This window comes from Gopherus evgoodei, chromosome 19, assembly GCF_007399415.2.
Source record: "Gopherus evgoodei ecotype Sinaloan lineage chromosome 19, rGopEvg1_v1.p, whole genome shotgun sequence".
Taxonomy (NCBI): Eukaryota; Metazoa; Chordata; order Testudines; family Testudinidae; genus Gopherus; species Gopherus evgoodei.
Genome location: NC_044340.1, coordinates 21,984,538 through 22,008,108, shown reverse-complemented (window position 1 = coordinate 22,008,108; position 23,571 = coordinate 21,984,538). Strand labels below are relative to the sequence as shown.

The window sequence follows — 23,571 nt, the reverse complement described above, 5'->3', positions numbered from 1 at the left end:
AGCTGAAGCATAACAAAAAAAAAACTTGTTTAACCTTTTTAATAATTGTAGCATCTTCCTTTAGGGCCTCTTACTTTATCAGTTACGTAGTCTGGCCAAGCTCCTAGTATGCTGCAGAACATCCCCATATGTTGTAGGTAGCAGTCATTACCTTGCTTCATCCTAAATTGGTGTTTAGTTTTCGAAAGGATAACTACCACCAGAGTGCATGACAAACTTGATACTAAAAAAGTAATTTCTACATAGAGCGGTATAGCGTACTTTTACACACTATGTCAACTATTGAGGATCAAACTTGCCTATGAATCCTTCTTGTAATTTAGTTTTTGCCACAATCTTAGTATCTTTAATATTTATACATGTAAAATATTAATTAGTTGAAAAAGTATGTAGGTACTCTGCACTAACTTTGTTCTGTTACATTTGTGGATATTTTAGATAAAATTAAGGTAAATTGATTCATATTTTGGAGAAAAAAATATTAGTGTTCCGTTTTAAACAAACACTTAAAGAACTGTGTGAAACTGTGCAGTCCTGCCTTCATTCAGCCTGTTGTCAGGATTCCCCCACTGCAGTAGTTGCTGACAAGTGGTGTTGCTGACTTCATCAATTCAGTACATGATTGGAAGCTTGTATTCTAAGAATAGTGACTTTTTAACTTCTCTAAAATGCACCAGAAGTAAGGCAAAATAGTTAAATTAGCTGGAAAACAAGTTCTATAGGCCTTTAGAGACTCGATTGAAAGTGGTGTACTTTCCCTTCAAGGGGAAAGGGTGTTGTGAAATGGATGTTCAGAAGTAGGCAAAATGCTAGAGGATTTGTTCATATGAAGGATCCTCAATACCAAGTCTGGAAAGCTCGTGTCTTGATCATTCTTCACAATGTTATCCATGCCCAAAATGGGTGAGGGGAAGATTTTTAAAATAATTAAATACAAAATAGGCAGCTCTCGCAGGAAAGGTTCACCATCCAGTTTCTTAAATATACTTACAATGTTTTAAGGGTATTTGATCATGCTCAAGTAGCCTCTCCATCCTGGGTAGACTTTTTCCCCTAGCTCCTGTTGTACCCTCCCATTCCAGCTAGTGTGGTGTTTTTGGTGAAATAAAATCCATTAATTAAATGGAATTCTGTTTCAGATCTGTTTACCCGAGGTATTGATATCCAAGCTGTGAATGTGGTGATAAACTTTGATTTTCCAAAGCTGGCAGAGACGTATCTCCATCGTATTGGCAGATCAGGTGAGGGAAAAAAAGTGTTCTTCAGGGAAGCTGTGCTAATAAATATTTACTTCTGCTTTTTATTCTGAAACATTGTGAGTATCTCTAAAATGGCTTGAAGCGAGTTGGTGGGTGGTTTTCATTTGGCCTGTAGAAAGACAAACTTCATTGCCATTTCACCAAGGGAAAAGCTGTGTAAAGACTTTCTATTTTAAGGTGTGTTGGAGCATGATACAAAACAGGATTAAATGGTTAGGGTATTGAAATTGGCCCAAATATCTGTTAGCTTTTTAATATTTTAATCAATATATATTCAGCCTCCTAAGGCTGACAGGTTCCTTCTCTTGGCAATCTAAGAAAACTACTCAATTAGCTGTGTGCATGTGCATTTTAAACGCACCGTTGTTTTTTTTTCTGCGGGGAGTGGGAGAGAAGATTTTTGTTGATACTTTGGGTCATTAACAATAAGACATTTACGATTAATGTCTTGACACTATGTATATAAATCTTAATAAAAGATTAACAATATTAATATATTGTACATTTTCCTTTTTTCAAAATAGTTTAAACACAACCATAACTTAGTATGAATAGTTATATATAATATAGACTTACCAACTTTTTTGGTTTTTGGGGAGAATCTGAATTTTTTTGGAGTTGTGGTGAGAAGGAAGTTTAAAGAGAATAGAAAGAAAGGAAAGCTAAGGGGGGAGAGGCAGGATGATGTAGTTCAGTTATTAACCTCTGGTAAACACACACTTGTAGCTATGACACTTTTTTCCTGTATATACTCCAAAGATTTTTGTCAGATGTCTGAATGTCTGTGGATTGAAACTTAAAATTATTCATTCCTAGCTAGCAAAGGCACATCGGAGAGGACTTAATCTGTAAAGTTTGAATTCAGTTGTATTTGAGTTATCGGGTGAGGGAGAATAGAGAGAACTGAATTTTGCACGCCCCCCCCTTCAAAAAACCTGCCAAACATTGCATGCAGTTATTGGCTTAACTTTTCAATAGAATTTTGTCATTGGGCAGACACTAGACAGAGGACAGTAGCCTGAAAGGAGACTGTTCAGAAATCTATAGAGTTAATTGGTGTATTTTAACATCGTTTTTCTCCTGTGGGGAGCAGAAATGTCTTTTTTTTTTTTTTTTTTTTTATTTTCTACAGCAATAAATGGGGATGTGAAACTTGAAATAGCTACTGTACTGATGTGCTTGAGGGTTTGGATCGGTCAGTCTTGTTTTGAAACTACCTTTTTTATTAGTGCATGATCACATGTAATCTGGTCATGTGACAACCTCCAGACTTGTGTGATAAAACTGTCATTACTTATAGCCTTTCTTTTTGTGAAGGTCGCTTTGGTCACCTGGGCCTGGCCATCAACTTGATCACCTATGATGATCGATTCAACCTGAAAAGTATTGAGGAGCAATTGGGAACTGAAATTAAACCCATCCCAAGCAACATTGACAAGAGCCTGTATGTGGCAGAATACCATACTGAACCTGTAGATGATGAGAAACCTTAACCATGTGCGTATGTGATTGTTCAGAAAGCCACTGAATTGAAGGCTGGGTGTGTGGCAGTGGGGAAATTGAGGCAGATAGAACAAGTTGATTTGTATGGATCACTTCACTTTACTTTTTTTTTTCCTTACCATTGCTTCTCCTTTAATTTGTTTTGTCCATTCCACTCTGCATGGTTAGCTCTTCTGGGTGAGCTGCAGTAAATAAGGAGGTAACCTTCAGACTAGCTGTTCTGACCCAAACAGGTATCAGAACTCTGTCATTCTCCTGCATAACCCCTCGTCAGTAATGCTATGCCAAAATGCACAAACAGGTGCTGTGAACTCAATGGATAAACTAATTAATGAATGAACATAGCATGCTTACAAGTAATTTATTGTATGAAGCAGACTTTTCCTCACTTGTGAGTTACCGACTTGTGTGTTTTCAAGGTAAGAAAAGAGTTTATTGCCTGGTTACAAGAAACTCTGAGAAGGGAAGAGGCAATAAACGTGGCTCTCTGCTGGATTTAGGACTCTTTTATAATCCTTATTGATTCATTAGTATTGGTAATACCCAAAGGCCCTGATCAAGATACCATTGTATTAGGCTTTGTACAGGTCACTTTTTTTTTTAAATTTCAGAATTTCAAATGGAGGTGCAGACCCCTCTGGAAATCTTAGATAAAGTCTGCGAACCCCTAGATGTCTGTGGACCACAGGGTGAAAACCACTGGTATAGGCAATACAGTAAGACAGTCTCTGCTCCAAAGAGCTAACAAGGGAGTGTGACGCAAGGGATGAGGGGATGAAAATAAATACACCTCATTGCATAGACTAGCTATTGCAGAGAATTTATGGGTCTTGAGCTAGTTTCTAAAAAACTGAAATCTTCTCAACTGACACAGCTGCTATTGGTTAACTGACCCCTTATAGGGGTTGCAGCAGAGGTAGGTGGTGAGGGCTCAGGTAATGGCCTTATGGATCAATTCGAGGAGACTGTTGCATACATGAGGTTCAGCAAGAAAGAGTGCAGAAATGGCTGTAGGAGAAGCTGAGAAACAAGTGGATGAGACTAGCATTACTGGAGTGGAGGAAGTTGAAAAGCTGATGCAATAAGGTGATTTAAATGAGTAGGAAGGGGCAGAGTTGTGAATGGCCTTGAGTGTGAGGGCAAAGTGTTAACTTTGAGTCCTTGTGCTGGTACTCAATTTCATACAAAGGGAGTGTGATGGGTAAGAAAAATGTCTGAGCAGCTGTTTTTTGAATGGATTTGGGAGGAGCAATGCATGTATGTATTAGGGGTGTTTAAAGGTTAACCAGTAAGCATTAGATTTACGGTTAACTAACCTTAACCATTAACCCTGGTGGCCCACACTAGCCAGAGGAACCCCAGCCCTAGTAGTGCTGGGCTGGCGGGAGGGACTCAGCTTGCGCCACACTGGCAGGGCCTTGGCACTGGCTGGGCCTGAGCAACCTCAGTTAACTTTTAAATTATATAATTTTAATTGTTTAACCAGTTCACTTTTTTTAACAGATATTTACCTCCCTAGTATTAATGAGGTCAAAGAGGAGGAGGTTAGAGTAGGCAAGATGAAAAATGAAGGCCTGAACTAGAGTTTTAGCAATGTTATGAATGAAGAAATGGCAGGATTTGAAGGTTGTGTGGGATGTATTGGGCGAGGGAGATGCCAAAGATGATCTTTGGGTTATGGAGTAATAGGAGTATAGGAAGGATGGGTGATTTCTGCAATAAGAAAGTGGGAAATGCTGAGGAAAGATGCATTCTGTTTGGGCAACAGTGAGCCAAGCATTTCACCGGTTAAAATGAACAGATTCAGGCTTCTAGGAGCCTACAGTCTTTCTCATTTCCTGATCTGTTGGAGATGCTGTATTTGCTTATATAGGCTTCTTGAAAGAGAGAAAAGCTATGTATGTTGAGGATGGTTTATTTCTGTAAAGTATCAGAGGGTAGCCGTGTTAGTCTGGATCTGTAAAAGCAGCAAAGAATCCTGTGGCACCTTATAGACTAACAGACGTTTTGGAGCATGAGCTTTCGTGGGTGAATACCCACTTCCTCAGATGCATGTAATGGAAATATCCAGGGGCAGGTATATATATGTGTGCTAGCAAGCAAGCTAGAGATAACGAGGTCAGTTCAATCAGGGAGGATGAGGCCCTGTTCTAGCAGTTGAGGTGTGAAAACCAAGAGAGGAGAAACTGGTTCTGTAATTGGCAAGCCATTCACAGTCTTTGTTCAATCCTGAGCTGATGGTGTCAAATTTGCAGATGAACTGAAGCTCAGCAGTTTCTCTTTGAAGTCTGGTCCTGAAGTTTTTTTGCTGCAGGATGGCCACCTTAAGGTCTGCTATAGTGTGGCCAGGGAGGTTGAAGTGCTCTCCTACAGGTTTTTGTATATTGCCATTCCTAATGTCTGATTTGTGTCCATTTATCCTTTTCCGTAGAGACTGTCCAGTTTGGCCGATGTACATAGCAGAGGGGCATTGCTGGCATATGATGGCGTATATTACATTGGTGGATGTGCAGGTGAATGAACCAGTGATGGTGTGGCTGATCTGGTTAGGTCCTGTGATGGTGTCGCTGGTGTAGATATGTGGGCAGAGTTGGCATCGAGGTTTGTTGCATGGATTGGTTCCTGAGCTAGAGTTATTATGGTGTGGTGTGCAGTTACTGGTGAGAATATGTTTCAGGTTGGCAGGTTGTCTGTGGGCAAGGATTGGCCTGCCACCCAAGGCCTGTGAAAGTGTGGGATCATTGTCCAGGATGGGTTGTAGATCCTTGATGATGCGTTGGAGGGGTTTTAGCTGGGGGCTGTATGTGATGGCCAGTGGAGTCCTGTTGGTTTCTCTCTTGGGTTTGTCTTGCAGTAGGAGGCTTCTGGGTACACGTCTGGCTCTGTTGATCTGTTTCCTTATTTCCTCATGCGGGTATTGTAGTTTTGAGAATGCTTGGTGGAGATTTTGTAGGTGTTGGTCTCTGTCTGAGGGGTTAGAGCAGATGCGGTTGTACCTCAGTGCTTGGCTGTAGACAATGGATCGTGTGATGTGCCCGGGATGGAAGCTGGAGGCATGAAGGTAGGCATAGCGGTCGGTGGGTTTTCGATATAGGGTGGTGTTAATGTGACCATCACTTATTTCCACACGGGAGGTCCACTTTCTTGACACCACAGTGCAAATAAGTGATGGTCACATTAACACCACCCTATATCGAAAACCCACCGACCGCTATGCCTACCTTCATGCCTCCAGCTTCCATCCCGGGCACATCACACGATCCATTGTCTACAGCCAAGCACTGAGGTACAACCGCATCTGCTCTAACCCCTCAGACAGAGACCAACACCTACAAAATCTCCACCAAGCATTCTCAAAACTACAATACCCGCATGAGGAAATAAGGAAACAGATCAACAGAGCCAGACGTGTACCCAGAAGCCTCCTACTGCAAGACAAACCCAAGAGAGAAACCAACAGGACTCCACTGGCCATCACATACAGCCCCCAGCTAAAACCCCTCCAACGCATCATCAAGGATCTACAACCCATCCTGGACAATGATCCCACACTTTCACAGGCCTTGGGTGGCAGGCCAATCCTTGCCCACAGACAACCTGCCAACCTGAAACATATTCTCACCAGTAACTGCACACCACACCATAATAACTCTAGCTCAGGAACCAATCCATGCAACAAACCTCGATGCCAACTCTGCCCACATATCTACACCAGCGACACCATCACAGGACCTAACCAGATCAGCCACACCATCACTGGTTCATTCACCTGCACATCCACCAATGTAATATACGCCATCATATGCCAGCAATGCCCCTCTGCTATGTACATCGGCCAAACTGGACAGTCTCTACGGAAAAGGATAAATGGACACAAATCAGACATTAGGAATGGCAATATACAAAAACCTGTAGGAGAGCACTTCAACCTCCCTGGCCACACTATAGCAGACCTTAAGGTGGCCATCCTGCAGCAAAAAAACTTCAGGACCAGACTTCAAAGAGAAACTGCTGAGCTTCAGTTCATCTGCAAATTTGACACCATCAGCTCAGGATTGAACAAAGACTGTGAATGGCTTGCCAATTACAGAACCAGTTTCTCCTCTCTTGGTTTTCACACCTCAACTGCTAGAACAGGGCCTCATCCTCCCTGATTGAACTGACCTCGTTATCTCTAGCTTGCTTGCTAGCACACATATATATACCTGCCCCTGGATATTTCCATTACATGCATCTGAGGAAGTGGGTATTCACCCACGAAAGCTCATGCTCCAAAACGTCTGTTAGTCTATAAGGTGCCACAGGATTCTTTGCTGCTTTTATTTCTGTAATTCACCTTGGTTGCCACTAGATGTCTCTCTGAAATGGCTTTAAAAAAAAAACCAAAATAAAACCCCAAAATGCTAGTCTGACTTCCTAGCACCACAGACTGAGATTCTCCTGCTTATGCTTCAGCCTACCCAGCAAAAATGTTTGCAGTTGATGAGGTAAATCCCTCATGTTTGTTTGGAATTGTAGTGCTAGTTAACGTACCCTGAGGTTATAATTCAGCAGTGTAGACCTCCAGAGACTTTGTGGACACTTGACTCCATCCTCAGTCATTGTACTATCTTCCCTATAGATGATAGAAAAGGAGAAAGTAAATTCTTTTGTTTCTAGAAACATGAACCAAAATATTGATCAAGAATCTTAATGGATCTCTGAAACAATGCATAATCTATTTATTCTAGAAAGAGTTGCACTGTGAAACTAGATATAGGAGTAGACTATTTAACTTCGTAAAACTATTCCAAGGAAGAAATAACAATATGTTTCCTCACTGGAAATATTGAAGGGGAAACTAATAATTCTGGTCAAGACAGGCTAACTTATACCCATTGCGTGGCTGGTGGAGCAGCCTTCTTTTTGAAGGAAAATGTTGGTGACTAATTGTAATACCTTAACTAAAGATTTAGTGTACAGGAATTGGTTAAAACAAGTTTTAGAATGCCTTCAGAAGGCTGAATGGTGCTAGCATACCTCTTATAGCTGCCATTTGAGAGCCACTGACAGCAGAAAGCCTGTATTGGGGGTAGTCTGAGGCACGGAAGTGTAGCCTGCGCTTGGGATTTGGGTGCTTGAGGTACAGGAGGCTTTCAGAGTTGTAAATAAATTGTTCTGAAATCTTTGATTAAAGAGCTTAGCCACTTAATCAAATGATGGCTTCTTATTTTTTAAAGGAAAGTTCCTTTTTTCCATGCACTCATCTTTTGGGTGTTTCCTTTCTATGGCCACGTCCAGACTAGGAATTAAAATCGATTTTAGATACGCAACTTCAGCTACGAGAATAACGTAGCTGAAGTCGAATTTCTAAAATCGAGGTACTCACCAGTCTGGACGGCGCTGCATCGATGTCCGCGGCTCTCCGTGTTGATTCCGGAACTCCGTTCGGATTGATGGAGTTCCGGAATCGATGTAAGCGCGCTCGGGGATCGATACACCGCGTCCAGACTAGACGCGATATATCGATCCCCGAGCAATCTATTTTAACCCGCCGATGCCGCGAGTTAGTCTGGACGAGGGCTATCACTCAGTTTGAGTGGCAGCTTCCCGTTTTTGTTACTTTATTCGACAGTCTTTATGTTTGCTATAAAAGCAGTCATCAACATATACCATGCTATATCCTTTCATTTAGTAGGGAATGTTAGGCTTGTGTAGCTGATCAAGCAAAGTGACTAGAACTTTAGTTAGCTTTAGCAAAGCTGCTAAATCATAAAACTGAATTACTTGTTTGTATTTTTTTTCCTTGATTTTGAAAACAATGTTAGAGAGAACTAACTGCAGGATCTTTTTTTTTTTTTTAGGCTTTGATTACAAACACCAGAAGCTGAAGCCCCTTGATCCAGATCTGTGACACATTGTTTCTTTGGGGATATCCTTCTCTCTTTGGGTTTTTCATCTTCTTTTCGTTTTGGAACTATGAAGACTAAAGAGCTCAGACGTATTTTCTTTTCTTTTTAAATTTGGCAGCAAGGAAGAAAGAAGATAAAAGAAGGAATACTTTTTTGTTTTTTCACTTGTTTGCACTGTGTGCTGATTGAACATTAGTTGCACTAAACTGCTGGTTTTAAATTTTTTTCTTTTGGGGGGCGCAGGGGCAGCAGCAGCAAGAGAAGAAGAGAAACCCTGAAAAGAGAAGAAACTTGATGAACAGAAGTTTGTCTGCGATTTCAAATTCTCCAACAGCTTACTGAGTGCATTTCAACTTCTCCCTGGTTACTCATCCGTTTTAAAGCTAAACAGCTTGTTACTTATTCGTGCAAAGTGCCTTATGCTATGAGACCATTCAGAATATCACCTTTCAGATACAGCCCGTGGAATCAACAGCTTTTTTTTCTTTCCAGGTCAAAAATTTCCAACCCTTCTCTTGCCCTCCCCCAACAATATTCAAGCCCAGGGCCGTGAGATGAAACGATCAGTAATGTAACACCTTTTTTGTTTAACTTTTTTTTTAAATTGGAGGAGTTGATATGCAACTGCAGTTCACTCACACTGTAAATACATGTATTTAAAACAAAAACAACTAAAAATCTGGGCTGATTAGGTGCAACATCATAGCTCTAGAAGGAAAGAGCAGCCTATCATCTTTTGCAGGAGCAATATGAAAAGTTCATATGCTCTAGCAGAACACTAAAGACTGGTTTCCATAAGTCTCCATTCGTAGTTACAGCACTTGATATGTAGACTTATTTCAGAACCATGGCCCTCTTTCCTCTGGCACAGTGTCCCATTGAAAATTGGATGTGTATACTTGTATAAACTTGTAAATATGTTTTTTCTGTTTTGGGTTCGTATATAACTTTTTTTTTAAATGAAAGTAGCTGGGGCTAAAGGGATTAGACTGATTATGGGAGCAGCTAACGGTGAGAGGGGCTCAGTTTTCTGCAACACTAAACATCTGAAAAGTGCTCTGACCTCTGTGAAGAGCAGGCCTAGACAAGCGTCCCTTATCAGGGTGGGTTTGGTCTGGTGCTTGCAATATTGTTCTGTACCGCTCTTTTTGGAAAAGACTACTTGTTGGGTTGGAAAAGTCTAAAAATCCATAGCTTAACTTGCTTGAGGTACGCTTTGATTTCCCTCTTAAAATTCCAGGAACTTTACAAGCTCTGAGGGCAAAGACCTGTGTTCCACCTTGGCATGAGGGAAATCCAGGAGCTATCATTGTAGCTAAATAGAACATAGGTGTGAATTTGGGTTTAAAAGAAACAATAGAAAACCAACTTACATGCATAAACTGACCGTTCTGGAGCTCTGTTGGGTGTTTCAGCTCCTGCAGCATTGTGCATACTCTGCCCAAAAAAACATTTTTTATATAGATTTGAGCCGGAAAAAGCAAATCCTTTAACTTGTTAACTCTGAAGCTGCAGAAAGCTGCTTGCCATCTTCTATGTTTTGGCATGAATTGCTGTCTGTTATTCTGCATTGTATATTGCTGGAGAATGCTTTATGGTCAAATAGTGTTGCTTTAAATTGTGCCCCTCCCAACATGCTTGATGTTTGGCCTGATCTACAGGCAAAAGGAGTGAGACAAATCGAAACCGGTAAACTTTTTTTAATTTTAATTTCCTTTTAGCCTGTTCAACTACAGTTTGTCAGGAGGCACCTGGATGAAAGCAATCCCCTTTGGTCAGTTGTACTTCGCATATACCGATGCTGTACTCACACCATGCTTGTTTACCTGAATATGGATATGGGAATTAATAATAATTTCTCCCCATTTTGACTATAAAAAGTGAAATTATTTGGGTTATTTGAGGAGGGAGCAGGGGAAGCAGATTTATCCATTAAACTCCTTGAGGATCAGAAATAGAGCCAGGTGCCTCCTGGTGACAACTTTCAAGGTGAAAAGTGTGTACCCCTCTTCCCCTTCTCCCCCCACCCCCATATCTACAGTGACTCTGTAATAACTATAAAAAAGCTGCACTAAAGTACAAACTCAAGAGCTTGGTCACAGGCCCTCTGTGAGCCACTTATCAAGTTGGCAGGTACCAAATGTAAACTAGTTTTAGGGTGTTTTGGGGGGGAGGGAGTGAGTTTGTGGGTAGTAAATTTTGACCAAAAGTAAAATCTTGCTCTTGTACTGCAGCCAGCTTATGATTTTTTTTTCAGTGAGACAGAAGAGGGATCATTTTAGTGCAACAAAGATAAAAAAGAAAAGTGAAAATAAAAATTCTTATGACAGAGCATGCACATGCAACGAGAAAAGGATAGCCATACTGAGAGTCAAAAGTGTGTGCTCTGCCTGGATTTGTGATAGGTTAGCCTGGTGCCATGTTCTGATGGTCCCTCTTGAAGCACAGAATTTTTAAATTGAAAGTATTAAAGTCAGCCTCTGAGGATTGACACTTACCTAGACTATCGGGGCACCATTTTTAGGTGGCTTTCTCTAGAGGAAGGAAGTGGTCTGATTCTGGTGCTAATAGGCTATCTCTAAAATGTACATGAACTTGCAAAAGGAAAGATGCTCCAAATGACTAGGCAAATCCTAGTCTTTATTTCTCCCTCATCAAGGAGTGTGTAAAACTTGACTGTCAGGTTTCTTCTGGCTCCTTATTTTTACAGACTACTTGTCAACATTTCCATGTATTATTTCAGAGCAAGTACCTGCTTTTAATAATCCCCAGGTCAAACATTTGTTCTGTGGTCAGGTTCTTAGTGGGATATTGAAATGTTTACATGCTTTTCCATCCTTTTCCCCCAGGAAGGCAAAACATTACATTGTTAACCTATAAATCTGATATTAGATCCTGTATTTTAAATCCCACAAGTGAAAGGAGGTGGTAGTGAAATGGGGGCACAAGTCTGTAGCCAGTTGAATCGTGACTACAAATCTAGACTGGCTTCTCAAAGTGTATTGTATAAATGCACTGCTGAAGCTGGAGGGTTTCGCCAAGGGGAGGGGGGTGGGATGGTCGTAAATATTTTTTCATTTCCAGAATGAGATGGGAGCATCTTTCCTTTGCCTTCTGCTTTGTGTCTGTCTGTACGGAGCTGGGTGAGAACATGAAAGCTCGACACAAAGACCTTGCATACATTTTGGCATCAAATCATCTCATTCTGACTAACTTTGTTCTTTATTTTAGTGGTGGGAATGGGGAGGGTGTCTACACCAAGGATTTAGAAATGCTTCGATGGTTGTATTCCATCAATGACATAATGCTGGCATGAAGATACCATCATTCAGCCTTTCTGTTTAAAGCCTTTTTCTAGTTAGTTTTTTACAAATATATGAACTTCTGTCTCTTCATGCCAGGAATCTGATTCTATTGGTGTATTATCCATTGCCGGCAATGGACTTGATGATGATGCCGGTGCCAAGGAGCTTATTGGTTCACGGGAACAGAATGAACTCTGCTTTCAGGGACTAGAATAATGTTGCTGCCACTGCAAAAGTTTGGTAAAATTAGTCCAAACCAAGAATATTTAGATGCCATGACCCTTTTAGTCCAATTTTAAACCAAGACTTCTCTTTACAACAAATACATGGTGTCTGGAGTGAAAAGTATGTCAGACAGATGAAAAATGGGTACATGAGGAGGGTAGTATGCCTTATAGCTTTGCTCTCTTCACCATTCTGCAGTTTAAAGTATTCCCCTACTTGAAGCATTATTAAATTCTTGTGTAGACAAAATTGGGAATGGGAGGGGGGAGGGATAGGATATACTAAGATACAGGCTTGCTGTATTTTAACCACTAATTGTGAGGAAGGGGTGTCTGGAGAAAAATAGTCACTGTTCCCTTTATTTCAATAAACTGGAACTTATTTTAAAAAATTTTGTTTGCAGTTCAAATGAGTTTATAATCAATTTGTCCCTGTTAAAAGGGCTGTGTTCCACTAATAAGTGAACAGAGTGGACTAGAATTTTGGAACATTCAAGGGATGGGAAAAATTGGCTTTTTGTTTAATTGGCAAACTGTCCAGTGGAGCTGAGTTTTCCTTGGGAATGTGTATATCTGTATGTACATGTGGGTTGGAAGGCTGTGACTATGTGAAAATTTTCACTGAGTTCGGAGTGCAGAAAAGATGAATGGTAAAATCCTGATTTTGTTGATGAGGCTCAATAAATGCTCACTGGAACTCCAGATTTGTCTTGGTGTCTGTTTCCTGTTGCTTCTATCCTTCAGACGAGTTTTCCGTACTACTGTGCAAGAAGTTTCATTCCTATTTTCCTCCTCCATCCAAATCCTGCATATGTGTTCTTGCTGTAAGTTGCATGCTCCAGGCTGGCCTGAGAAATAAAGCAACAGTTGCAGAAGAGGGTGTCAATCTTTCTGTATAGCAGAAGAATTCTACAAGCTCAGCAGCGGTATTACAGCTGAAGCAAACAGCAGAACAGTGCCACCTGCAAGATAACTTCTTACCTGATAGCAGGGCTGTCTTGTGTACAAACTGGCTTCTGTTGAAGGTGCTAGGCTGGATCGCATTAGCACTTACTGTGCAGGACACCTATCTCTAACAAATTGCTCATCCAAGATATGTATAGACTTTTTTTTTTTAAGTGGGCCAGTAGTTTGAATGATGACCTTGGACTGCAAATTTTAACTAGCCTTCTGAAACCAATGGAAATGTACTAGTGACACATTCAGTAACTACAGTGCCTGTTCAGTGAAAACGTTTGTTTAGCTTAAATAAGAATAAAAAGTCTTGTCTCTGCACAGCTCTGTGGGTTTTTGTGCATATTGCAAAACCACTTCATAATTGACAGGCTGCTTAGGAAGGGCATAGGGCTGGGGCAGCACAGGCTGTTGCAGCACAGGCTGTTGCAAGTTAGGATTTTAGTGTATTGACAGCCATGTGAGGAGGAAGTAAAGCGCTCCACATAATACCAGTCCTCAGCAGGAAGGGTATACAGTACCTTCCAAAGCACCTGCCCACAGCCCTGGCTAACCAGTACTCCTTTGCAAATACCAATTTGATTTGAACAATTGATAGTTAATGAATTATGCTGCACCTTTGTATTCAGGCTGGCCCTATCATCCTTATCACAGTTGTTTGCTAAAGCATTTATCAAGTGGATGTTCTCTGCTATGATTATATAATTGAGTAATTATTAGGAGCGTGTATAATAAGCCCTAGCTCTTACATAAGGCTTTTATCAGTAGATTTCAAAACCCCTTACAAAGGAGGTCAGAGGTGAAGTAACTTGCTCAAGGCCACCTAGCAGGCTACTGGCTAATCTGGGAATAGAAACCAGAGCTGTGCACTAGGCAACACTACCTCTTTAGCTGGAAATGTTCTATGCGTGAAATAAGTCCATGAGTCTAATTTCTGTAAAAATAGTTATTTTCATTATAATATGGAAGCTTTATAGTTTGATATTGCTGTGCCCACCTTGCTACCGAAGAGCAGTGTTTTGGTGCCATCTTTTCAAATAACACTTTGCCTTTACCACTCTTCTGTCTTGCTGTTTTAAACATCTTTCTAGCAATATAAATGTGACAACTGCCTTGCATAGACAGCATTTGTTAAGAACTCTTATAATTGTGGGTGAAGCTACTGTAGATTAGTAGTGTTGGGAACTGTTTGGTTAAAAGTAAAATAGCCAACAGGAGTGTCTTCTCAAAGAGCAGGATACCTCTTTAAGGGATATGAGCACCTGGTTTATAAAGGCCACAAAAGCTAGGCCAGGAATCTATCTCCCTTTCTCCAGAAAGACACCTCAGTTTTAACCTTGCAAAAAGAATGCTAGACATACTCTAGTTGAAAAGTGTGGGGTTTTTTTTGTTCTTTTAATAGGCACTCTAAAGTCTATTTAATGTTAAGGAAATACGTAAAATTGGGAATTATGTTGATTACTTCTACAAGTTTCTACTACAGTGGTTAGAACCTTTCTAATTCCTTAAATGCCTAAGGTGGTATAAACTCTTTTTGTGATGGTCATTTGCAAACACTTCGTATCTATATGCAAGAATATAATGCAATAACTTTCTTATAGCACTGTTACATAACATCTCACTATTCATGTATGAATATAAAATCAAGTAATCTTGTTAAACTGGTTACTACTACAAGAAGCTATTTGACTATAGAATGTTTGTTTATATTAATTAGGTATCTCGCAGTGCTTAAGAAACGTTCTTACCAACCTCTGAGAAAAGAACCACATATTCAAGTATTTAGACTACGCTGCCCTTGACCATTTTAAGTTTAGACTGTTTAAGAATTACCTAAATTTAAAAACTCTTTAAAAGCAGAGCAAATTTTAAATAGAAATGGGTTTGGAGCAATTTGAAACAAATTCTGGTATTAAACCTTGATGAATATCTCCAAATGAACTAACTAGTTGACTAAATGGCACTGTTTTCCATCAGAGAGACAAGCGATATGACCAGGATGTTGAATATTTACAACTTTGCTGTGTATGTATTAGCAGGTTGCATATTCATTAACTGAAGATACAACTAGGACCATCCTATAAAGGTATTGAGCCAGTAAAAGTGACAGGAGCTGATATTTGGATCCTGCCAGCCCCTGAAAAAGAGGGGTCTTCCACCTTCAGTGAGACTGTGGAAGACTCTCTGAACTGAGATACCAACTCAACACACTCCTGTTCATTTCATCTCCAAACAAGCAAAAGGGAAACAAGCCATCACACACCATGGAGAAGAACCAACTCCTTATTCCAGCACTGTTTCTGCAATGTGATACTATGAAGACTTCAGCATCATTGGTGAGATGTTTTCAAAAGCATCCCAAGGAATTAAACTATTCTTGTAGTAATTTTAATGGTGTATTGAAATTATATGTTGTAACTTAAAGGACTAATAAATTCAGTTAACACTAAATTGTTCAGATGGAAAAGTAAGCTAATTGTGGTAAACAACTAATGGGATTTGCTTTGAATAAGATTCCTAATATTCATTAATTTGCTTGTCTAAGGAGTTGTCTTGAAAGTGATGCTGTGGGTTTATAAGAAATGTTATTTCAGTCAAGTAACTTTTTAAAAGGCTTCGTCCAAGTAATTGAATTACTTGTTTCAGTTTCATAGACCTTAGTTAAGATCACTTACCTCTGCCTGTTTAGAAATGATTTTGTGATCCATGATAAACTGAACAGAATCTACCAACCCTTAAGCAAATTATTTTTTGTCTCTGTCTGTCTGTAAACTGTTTATCTTGTACATGAAGACAGGGAAATAATATACTTTGGTTTAAGTTACCGAGAGAAAGGAATCCTGACCCAGGGAGGAATCACTCTCCAGAGATTTACAGAGAAGAGCTGTGTTTACTGCTTGCTTGTACAGGAAAAGGGAAAAACTCAAACATTGTTAAGTTCTTGCTTGTCTTTGATTGTGGTATCCCCAAGGTGTAAGAATCTCAGGTGCCTGGAATAATGCACGGGAGGTTCCACCCCTAGAGCCTACCCCTGGATTGGTATTGTGTCAAATTTTAGTAATGTCTTTTTCTTACAGTTCTCTAGACTTTTTTTTTTGTAATTTTAGGGATCGTTTTATTTGGTACTTGACACCATAACACCCTTTCTATCTCATAAACTAGCTCCTACAATAGGGGTAGTGTTAACTTTCTAAAATTGGTACAGGCTTCTGGCAATCTGGAATAGAAAATATTCTGTTCATATCAACTGTCTGAAGTGGCTTGATACCACTTAGTAATGTGCTGTTACTAAAAAACGAACAAAAAAGCCTCAGCAACTCAACTTTTGCCCCTTCTGAATTCGGATACTGATGTCTGACATAAAGCGGTCTAATGCTGTAGTCTGCATTTTGGAAGTGGATAGGGTGGAGGCTCTTCCTGTAGGCTGTCTACAGTGCCGTGAGAGCGTGACGGCCCCAGCTAGCTCCCCTAACAGCGGTAACAGGCCCTAGGAGCATGGCTTGTGGGCTTCTAAAGGGCTGACCCGGCTTCACAGCAGCTGGTGTGTTTCCCCATCAGTTCTCGAGGGAATGAGCGCCCTCTGATTGGCTGGCTGCCCCTGCACGAATAACCAATCAAAAGTACGGCACGTAGAGCGCGCGCTCGTTCTCGCCTCCATTACCCACGCAAGCCGGGTGAAGATGTCGGATCTGCTCCTCCCCGATTCGCTCCCGGGCCCGAGGCTCGCGAGGAGCCCCTGGAGCCGCGCCGAAGACCTAGGAAAAGCTCCAAGGGGAGCGGACGTGAGGCGGCGGCGGGGCTTAGCTCAGGGCGGTGAGCGCCTGTGGGGGCGGGGAGGGGCTTAGCTCAGGGCGGTGAGCGCCTGTGGGGGCGGGGCGGGGCTTAGCTCAGGGCCGTGAGCGCCTGTGGGGGCGGGGCGGGGCTTAGCTCAGGGCCGTGAGCGCCTGTGGGGGCGGGGCGGGGCGGTGCTTAGCTCAGGGCGGTGAGCGCCTGTGGGGGCGGGGCGGGGCTTAGCTCAGGGCCGTGAGCGCCTGTGGGGGCGGGGAGGGGCTTAGCTCAGGGCGGTGAGCGCCTGTGGGGGCGGGGCGGGGCTTAGCTCAGGGCGGTGAGCGCCTGTGGGGGCGGGGAGGGGCGGGGCTTAGCTCAGGGCCGTGAGCGCCTGTGGGGGTGGGGCGGGGCGGGGCTTAGCTCAGGGCGGTGAGCAGGGCGGTGAGCGCCTGTGGGGGCGGGGCGGGCCGGGCCATCTGCTGATGAGGGGTGAGAGCTCCTGCCATTGGGCCCAGAGTCACCTCGCCCGGTACGTTTGGGGAGCCGGAAACACCGATTGTGCCTCTCACTCTTACCTGCTCTAGGGATGGCAAAAATCGAAAGGCAGAGCAGAAGCTCCGCAGTGTTTGTGTACATACACGTGTGGGTAAAAAACAAATAAAGCCTCACACTGTTTGGGGTAGGTCCCCTGAGGCCGGGAATACTGGATGAGTTTACCCATGCTGCAGTCACAGTTCTGGTTGAAGTGTAGATATGCCCAAAGTCTTGTCTGCAGCAACGGAAAGAGGTGCTAAACTTGCTGGAGTATTTTAGGGGCTTGGGGAAGAGGATGTTCTTTGCGTTCAAGCATTTCCTGAGTGCTGCAAGGCATGAGTCGTTGTGTTTTTTACTGCCTTTTATGTATGTTTGTATCGTTTTGAAGAGGACTGTGTAGCAGCCTGATGCAAAGTGTTCTTCTTAGTTTAAAAAAAATCTCAGTACAGCAGAGGTTTAGAAGAAACATTCCCCATTCTATTGAAATGCACATTCCTCTCTACAAGTAGCTGCCAGAATTTGTGGGAGGACCAGAAGGGAAGTGACTTTTGTCTTCATATAACTAGCACTGATGTAAAATCTCTCCTGACTGTTAGGGCTTGGCTGCACTGGCACTTTACAGCGCTGCAACTTTCGCGCTCAGGGGTGTGAAAAAACACCCCCCTGAGCGCTGCAAGATACAGTGCTGTAAAGCCTCAGTGTAATCAGTGCCACAGCGCTGGGAGCGCGGCTTCCAGCGCTGCAAGCTACACCCGTAAGGGATGTGGTTTACCTGCAGCTCTGGGAGACCTCTCTCCCAGAGCTGGTGCTCCAACCACACTCATCACACTTCAAAGCGTTGCCCTTAGTGAAATAAAATGAAGCAGCAGTGATCTTAAATGCCCTTCTAAATGTAGGGTGGGAGGGGAAAGGATAGGGATCACTACTTGCCAAATGGAAAATGTCAAGAGGGAGTGAGATTTGTAGCTTCCAGTGATATTGGCAAAAGTGATTATTTAAAATAATGATGGACTTAATGAGCTGGAGAGTTTCGGGGTGGCATAGACACACCATCTGGAGCCTTTGTTGCCAAAATCCAGGGTAAGGATGTTAAGTACCAAAATTTGTCCCCATCTGAGGCTGTTTGGTAGCTTTTATGAAACAAATTGGTAGATCTCAATCAAGTTGCTAGGAGACAGGTCTCCATTTTGTCCCTCTTGTACTAACTGGCCCCTTGTGAGGGCAATGCCTAGCTGGGTAAAGGACAATGGTTCCCAATATTTAACAATCTGTGAACCCCTTTCACTAAAATGTTGTGTCTCACGAACTCACTCTTAAAAATGAATATTTCCAGGGATTTTCTATTTTACATAAGTTTAAATGATAAAAGCAGTGATCTTGGAAATATATATTTTTTATGACATGCTTATTACACACTATGCATTATTATTTATCATTACAGTATTTTTACTACATTATGCAAATAGCAACACTCTTCCAAGATCTCACTTTCGTAGCTTGTATCACTCTGAATAAGCCTGTTATAAGACAAGGCTCCTATGTTTCATCAAGGAGTATCAGATGTGAAACAGCATGAAGTTATTTAAGAAGCCGACTCAGAGTTCCTCCTACATAAGCATTCAGATCTTGAGCAGTCCAGGCAAACAACACACATTACAACAAAGCTTAAACTTGTTCTTCATAATAATTAAAAAAAAAAAACAACCTAGCTGCCTATTTAATTTTAAAAACAGCAAAAAAATCCACCTCCCTTTTTCTTATAAGGAGTCTTGAAGTTTAAATCTCTTCAGTGTGATAGATATGCTTGCTTTGATCTGCTTAGCTTTTGGAAGTCCAGGGGCTCCAGGCTGTTGGCCCCAGGCTGCTCGGGGTACCTAGGGACAGCTCTGTCCACCATTAGGGAATTTTTTCCCGAGAACCCCCTGTAACATTTTGCAAACCCCCAGGGGTTCACGAATCCCAGTTTGGGAACCATTGGTCTAGGAGATGGAACTCCCTTATTGGGGGTTCCTCCAGGTCAAGTTGGAGGCATACTGGCAGTGCATGGGGTGGAAGCCTGCCTTACTGCCCCTGCTGTGTGGAGTGGGTTAATACTAAAGTCAGTCTCCAGGGTTGGTAAGCAGACATCTTTAATCAGCACTAAACTCAGATCTGTAAAACAAACAAGACTCTTGGGGAAGCTTGTTGCAAAGTGAAGTTGCCCCCTGCATATTCATAAAATCTTAGGGGAAATGCGAGAGACCCATGTGGTAAAAGGACTTAGTTCGATTGTTGCCTAGGCTATGAAGAACATTGATGGTTCTTGCGGTACCCAGGTTTGAGAATCACCTTGTTACTTCCCTGGCTGTAGCATGAGGGACATTTGCTTGTGCTTAACTGATTGTCAGCTCCCTGATACCACTAGTCTATTAGCCACCCAAGCACACATCTCTGGGCTATGCCAACCGTTACTTTGCCTTGCAGGTTAACAGTAGGTTCATCCCAGTCCCTGAGCCAGTTTGAAGTATTCACTGCAGTATCCAGACCGTTATCCACTGAAGATTCTCGGAAATACCAGGTCTGCTATCCTCAATGGAACAGTGTACATACTATGCTGTGTGAGTCAATTTAGGATCAGCACCTGACTTAATATCACAGCACTTGTATATCTTTATAGTGAAAACAAGAGTAAGTTTATTATCAAGGATTACAGATTCAGGAGACAGTAAAGATATTGGGAACAAAAGATTACATATAAATACAAATTACATGATTTCTAGAGACTAAACTTAAGTAGTTAATTAACCTGTGGTCTAAAGAAGTTTCTCACCCAAAGACTTTAGCAGCATCTTCAACCTTGGTTGAAGGAGAGTCTGTAAACACACTTTCTGTTTACTTCCTAGGTACAGGGTAAGGGAATTATTACCATCTCATGGTTTGTTTTTCAAGTGTGCTGCTGACTTCACTTTTCTTCAAACGTTTATATGTAAAGGGACATCATTGTGTTAGTTTACAATGCTTAATTTACATCCAACAGAGATATTGATAAACATCTTTTGTCTGAAAGAAAACTTTTCTCTCCCTCTGCTGGTGACGCCTGCATTCTTAGATCATGTATCAAGGTATTTCCAGTATATATACATAACTCCATATATGGTATCTCTACATACATTTCACAATGATATTAATGATCAGTGTGACCCTGACTTTTATTTAAGATTTCACATGATGTTCTTTGGTGAACCAGAATTAGGACATTTCTATAACCACCTTGCCAGTTAGCTTTAAGAGGTTCTTGGGTCTTGTCCCTCCCTTCTCACATTTATCTCCAGACTTCTCCTTGTCCAGATCTATTCTGCCCCCAACAATCTTCTATTCATTGAACTTTTTGAAACTTTGCACTTTTAGAGAGAGGTAAGCGACTCTGTATACACAATTTTTCAGAAGGACAGTAGAGTTGAGGTCTGTTGTTTCTCCCCTCTATATATTATTTATTTTAAAACATTTTTGCTGTTAACAAGCATATTATGTCTGGAGAGACAAATCCACAGTTTGAAAACTGCAAAACTAAACATCTCTAATGGTATCTTCTAGACTGAGCACTGAGTCCCATTAAGTAGGTAGAAAGATTAACCTGAATAATCTATACAGAAGCCCCTGGAACCCCATAAGATTGGATTCCTAATCCATGAACTACTGGAACTCTTTTACAAAAGTTTTCTTAAACATTACATGAATATATTGTCTCATACTATAGAATTAGAATTTATAATTTCTATTCCATGATGAGAGAGTTTTTTTCCTCAAAAGGATTTTAGCAAAAAATCCAATTCATATTAAAAAATCCGATTGATTTTTATCTACCCTGGTTCCTTCTGTTTCGTCTGTCCATCCATGGGTCAATCCCCACTCTCTCCCTGCTCTTTTCCTTTTCTGGCCTTCCCTGTGCCCTCATGAGGTGCCTGGTGTTGGGGCTTGGAATATAAGTCCCTTCACACAGACCTTTTTCTGTAGTGTACGGTGTACTTGTTTGTTCTGTTGCTGAACTCTCTTCCTTTCCTCCCATCCTCACCCCATGATGGGGTGCACTACTGCCATATGGTGCCATAAGAGCCCCTGAAGCTACCCCACCCTGCGCCAGAGACTTGAACTGTTATCAATAGGTTAATATCAATAAAGACAGTTTTCAGGCTGTGTATCTGAGAGTTAAAGCTACAGTAAATAGTTCCAAATAATTGTCTTTGCCAAGGACTGTAGAAGCAGACACACCTCTTGAAATCTAATGCTAGCCCCCCCCTTAATGCATGCAGTTTATCTCAGACTTTGCTTCATAGACCTTTGTACAGGTGGGTGAAATCTGATGCAACTAACTTAATGATTCAGCAGAAGAGCAAACACTTCATTCTTCTCCTCTCAAATGGCTTGCTCTGCAAGGATTTTGATGACAGCCTGGTGCTTGTTTGTTGGCATCTCTGTTTCTGTGCCAGGATGGCAAGAACTGGTCTATGGGCTCCCACCTCCTTGTGAGAGGTAACTACTTCCTGGGTCCATGGGGAGTTGGTGGGTCTCCTGGTGACTGATCTTGGGGCAGGGACATAATCTAATTATTTTGCCAATAAAGTGTCCTGGGCTGTGCTATACAAGTAAGAGCTGTTTAGATGCACAGTGCTGGTAGAAGTTTGGGAAGCAATAAGAATATGTTGAGAGTGACCTGTAAGGTGTGTGTGTACACTTTCTAAGATCTTTACTCCTTTTCCCTCCCCTCCCTAGCCCTCCTAGGGGCCCTTCTCCTTCCCTTTGCTGGTGTGCATGATCCATCGCTCCCCTCTGCCTCTGTTTTGATTGCTAGCTCTGCTGGGTTGTATAGTTCTGTTTGTACAGAGCCCAGCATTGTGGGGCCCTAATCTCAGCTGGGCCTCAGGCACTACAGGTAATACACAAAATAACTCTGAAAGGTGCTAGATTGACAGGTGGAGAATGATCAGTATCCTATAGTACTCACCTGTGTCAAGTAGTTTTGTGTAAATGCAAGGGTTCTGTAGGCTGAGTTCTGAAAGGAGTAGGGAAAGGATGGTGCAGTGGATAAGGCACTAGCCTGGGCCATCAGAGACCTGGGTTCAGTTTCCTCAGGCTCTCTTTGTGAACGTGGGCATGTCTCTGTGCTTAAGTTCCCTAGTTATGACATGGGGATAATAGCACTGCCATAACTCACAGGGGTGTTGTGATAAATGCATGAAAGTGAGGTGCACAGATACTACAGTGGTGGGAATAATATAGGGAGTCAATGAGCAGAGATCTGGTTACTGAAACTACACTTTTGTGCCAGTAACTCTGCAGCATCCCTGTGCTATGAAATTCAAATCTTGAATGGCTAAGGTAGCTTAATTTTAGCATAGTCTATTGAGCTTTTGTTGCCTGATTGTTTCAAAGCCAGTTTGAAGCTGCTAAAAAGGGTGGTCCTTCTCTCCTCCTGCTGCTTGTGTTAGAGAAGTTCTCATTGCAGGAAGGGTTAGGATCTGTTGGCTAGGTCAGGAGCCTTATACGGGGAACCCTTAGATTCTGCCCTTGGTCACTTTTCCTCTCTCTTTCTTGACTTCCTCTGTAATGTGATTTGAGGCCTTTGGATGGAAAGCACTGTATCAGTTTATCTTTATGGCTAGGGTAACAAGCTTCCCATTTTAATTTACCCTCTCCTGTTTGGAAAGAGTGATTGGGCCCCAATGGATGAGGTTTAAATACGTGTGGACGGCAGAGGGGGGGTTAAAAAATTGAAAACAATTGACATAATTTCTGTGGGTGTAAAATAAATATAGCTTGAGGAACAAAAGAGGTAGGTGAAGCTCAAGCCTGTAGGAATTGGATCAAGGGAGGAGAGTGCTGGTCATACGCTCTGGGGTAGCATATTTGTGGGAGGAGGGAGCAGCGGAAGCAGAACTGTGGTAGGCTGGAATCTAGCTTGCAATTTGTAACTTTGTGAATTGACCACATTTATAAGGCAGAAGCAGAATACTTGGTGTTTTAATTGGGCCTATTTCATAAAGTTGAGAACAATTATGAGCTAAATCAGCTAGGAGGAAGAATTTTATCAGAAGCATGTGAATGATACTTGGTAATGATTTAAGAACACCTTAGATGCCCCAAAAGCCACAATCCT

General features: G+C 41.8%; 2 protein-coding genes across 7 annotated transcripts in view; both read left to right on the top strand.

Annotated features, from left to right (window-relative positions):
- The window catches only part of DDX6 (DEAD-box helicase 6), a 30,088-nt gene extending 17,204 nt beyond the window's left edge, over positions 1–12,884 (top strand). For both annotated transcript variants that reach the window (XM_030538305.1, XM_030538304.1), the window contains exons 12-14: positions 1,140–1,241; positions 2,577–2,756; positions 8,606–12,884. In XM_030538305.1, the coding sequence (XP_030394165.1) occupies positions 1,140–1,241; positions 2,577–2,752 (278 nt within the window). In that variant the 3' untranslated portion in view covers positions 2,753–2,756; positions 8,606–12,884. The remainder of the gene's footprint in view (positions 1–1,139; positions 1,242–2,576; positions 2,757–8,605) is intronic.
- A 95-nt stretch (positions 12,885–12,979) lies between these two features.
- Positions 12,980–23,571, top strand: part of TREH (trehalase) — a 30,064-nt gene continuing 19,472 nt past the window's right edge. Inside the window, exons 1-2 of one of the 5 annotated variants that reach the window (XM_030538299.1) lie at positions 12,980–13,207; positions 15,176–15,472. Coding sequence is in view for 3 of the 5 variants with exons in the window: in XM_030538297.1 (XP_030394157.1) it covers positions 21,835–21,947 (113 nt within the window). In the remaining 2 variants the exon portion in view is untranslated. Of the gene's footprint in view, positions 13,208–15,175; positions 15,473–16,887; positions 16,919–19,991; positions 20,036–21,455; positions 21,948–23,571 lie in introns of those variants that run through there. The other 4 variants (XM_030538301.1, XM_030538298.1, XM_030538297.1 and 1 more) reach the window with 4 other exon arrangements.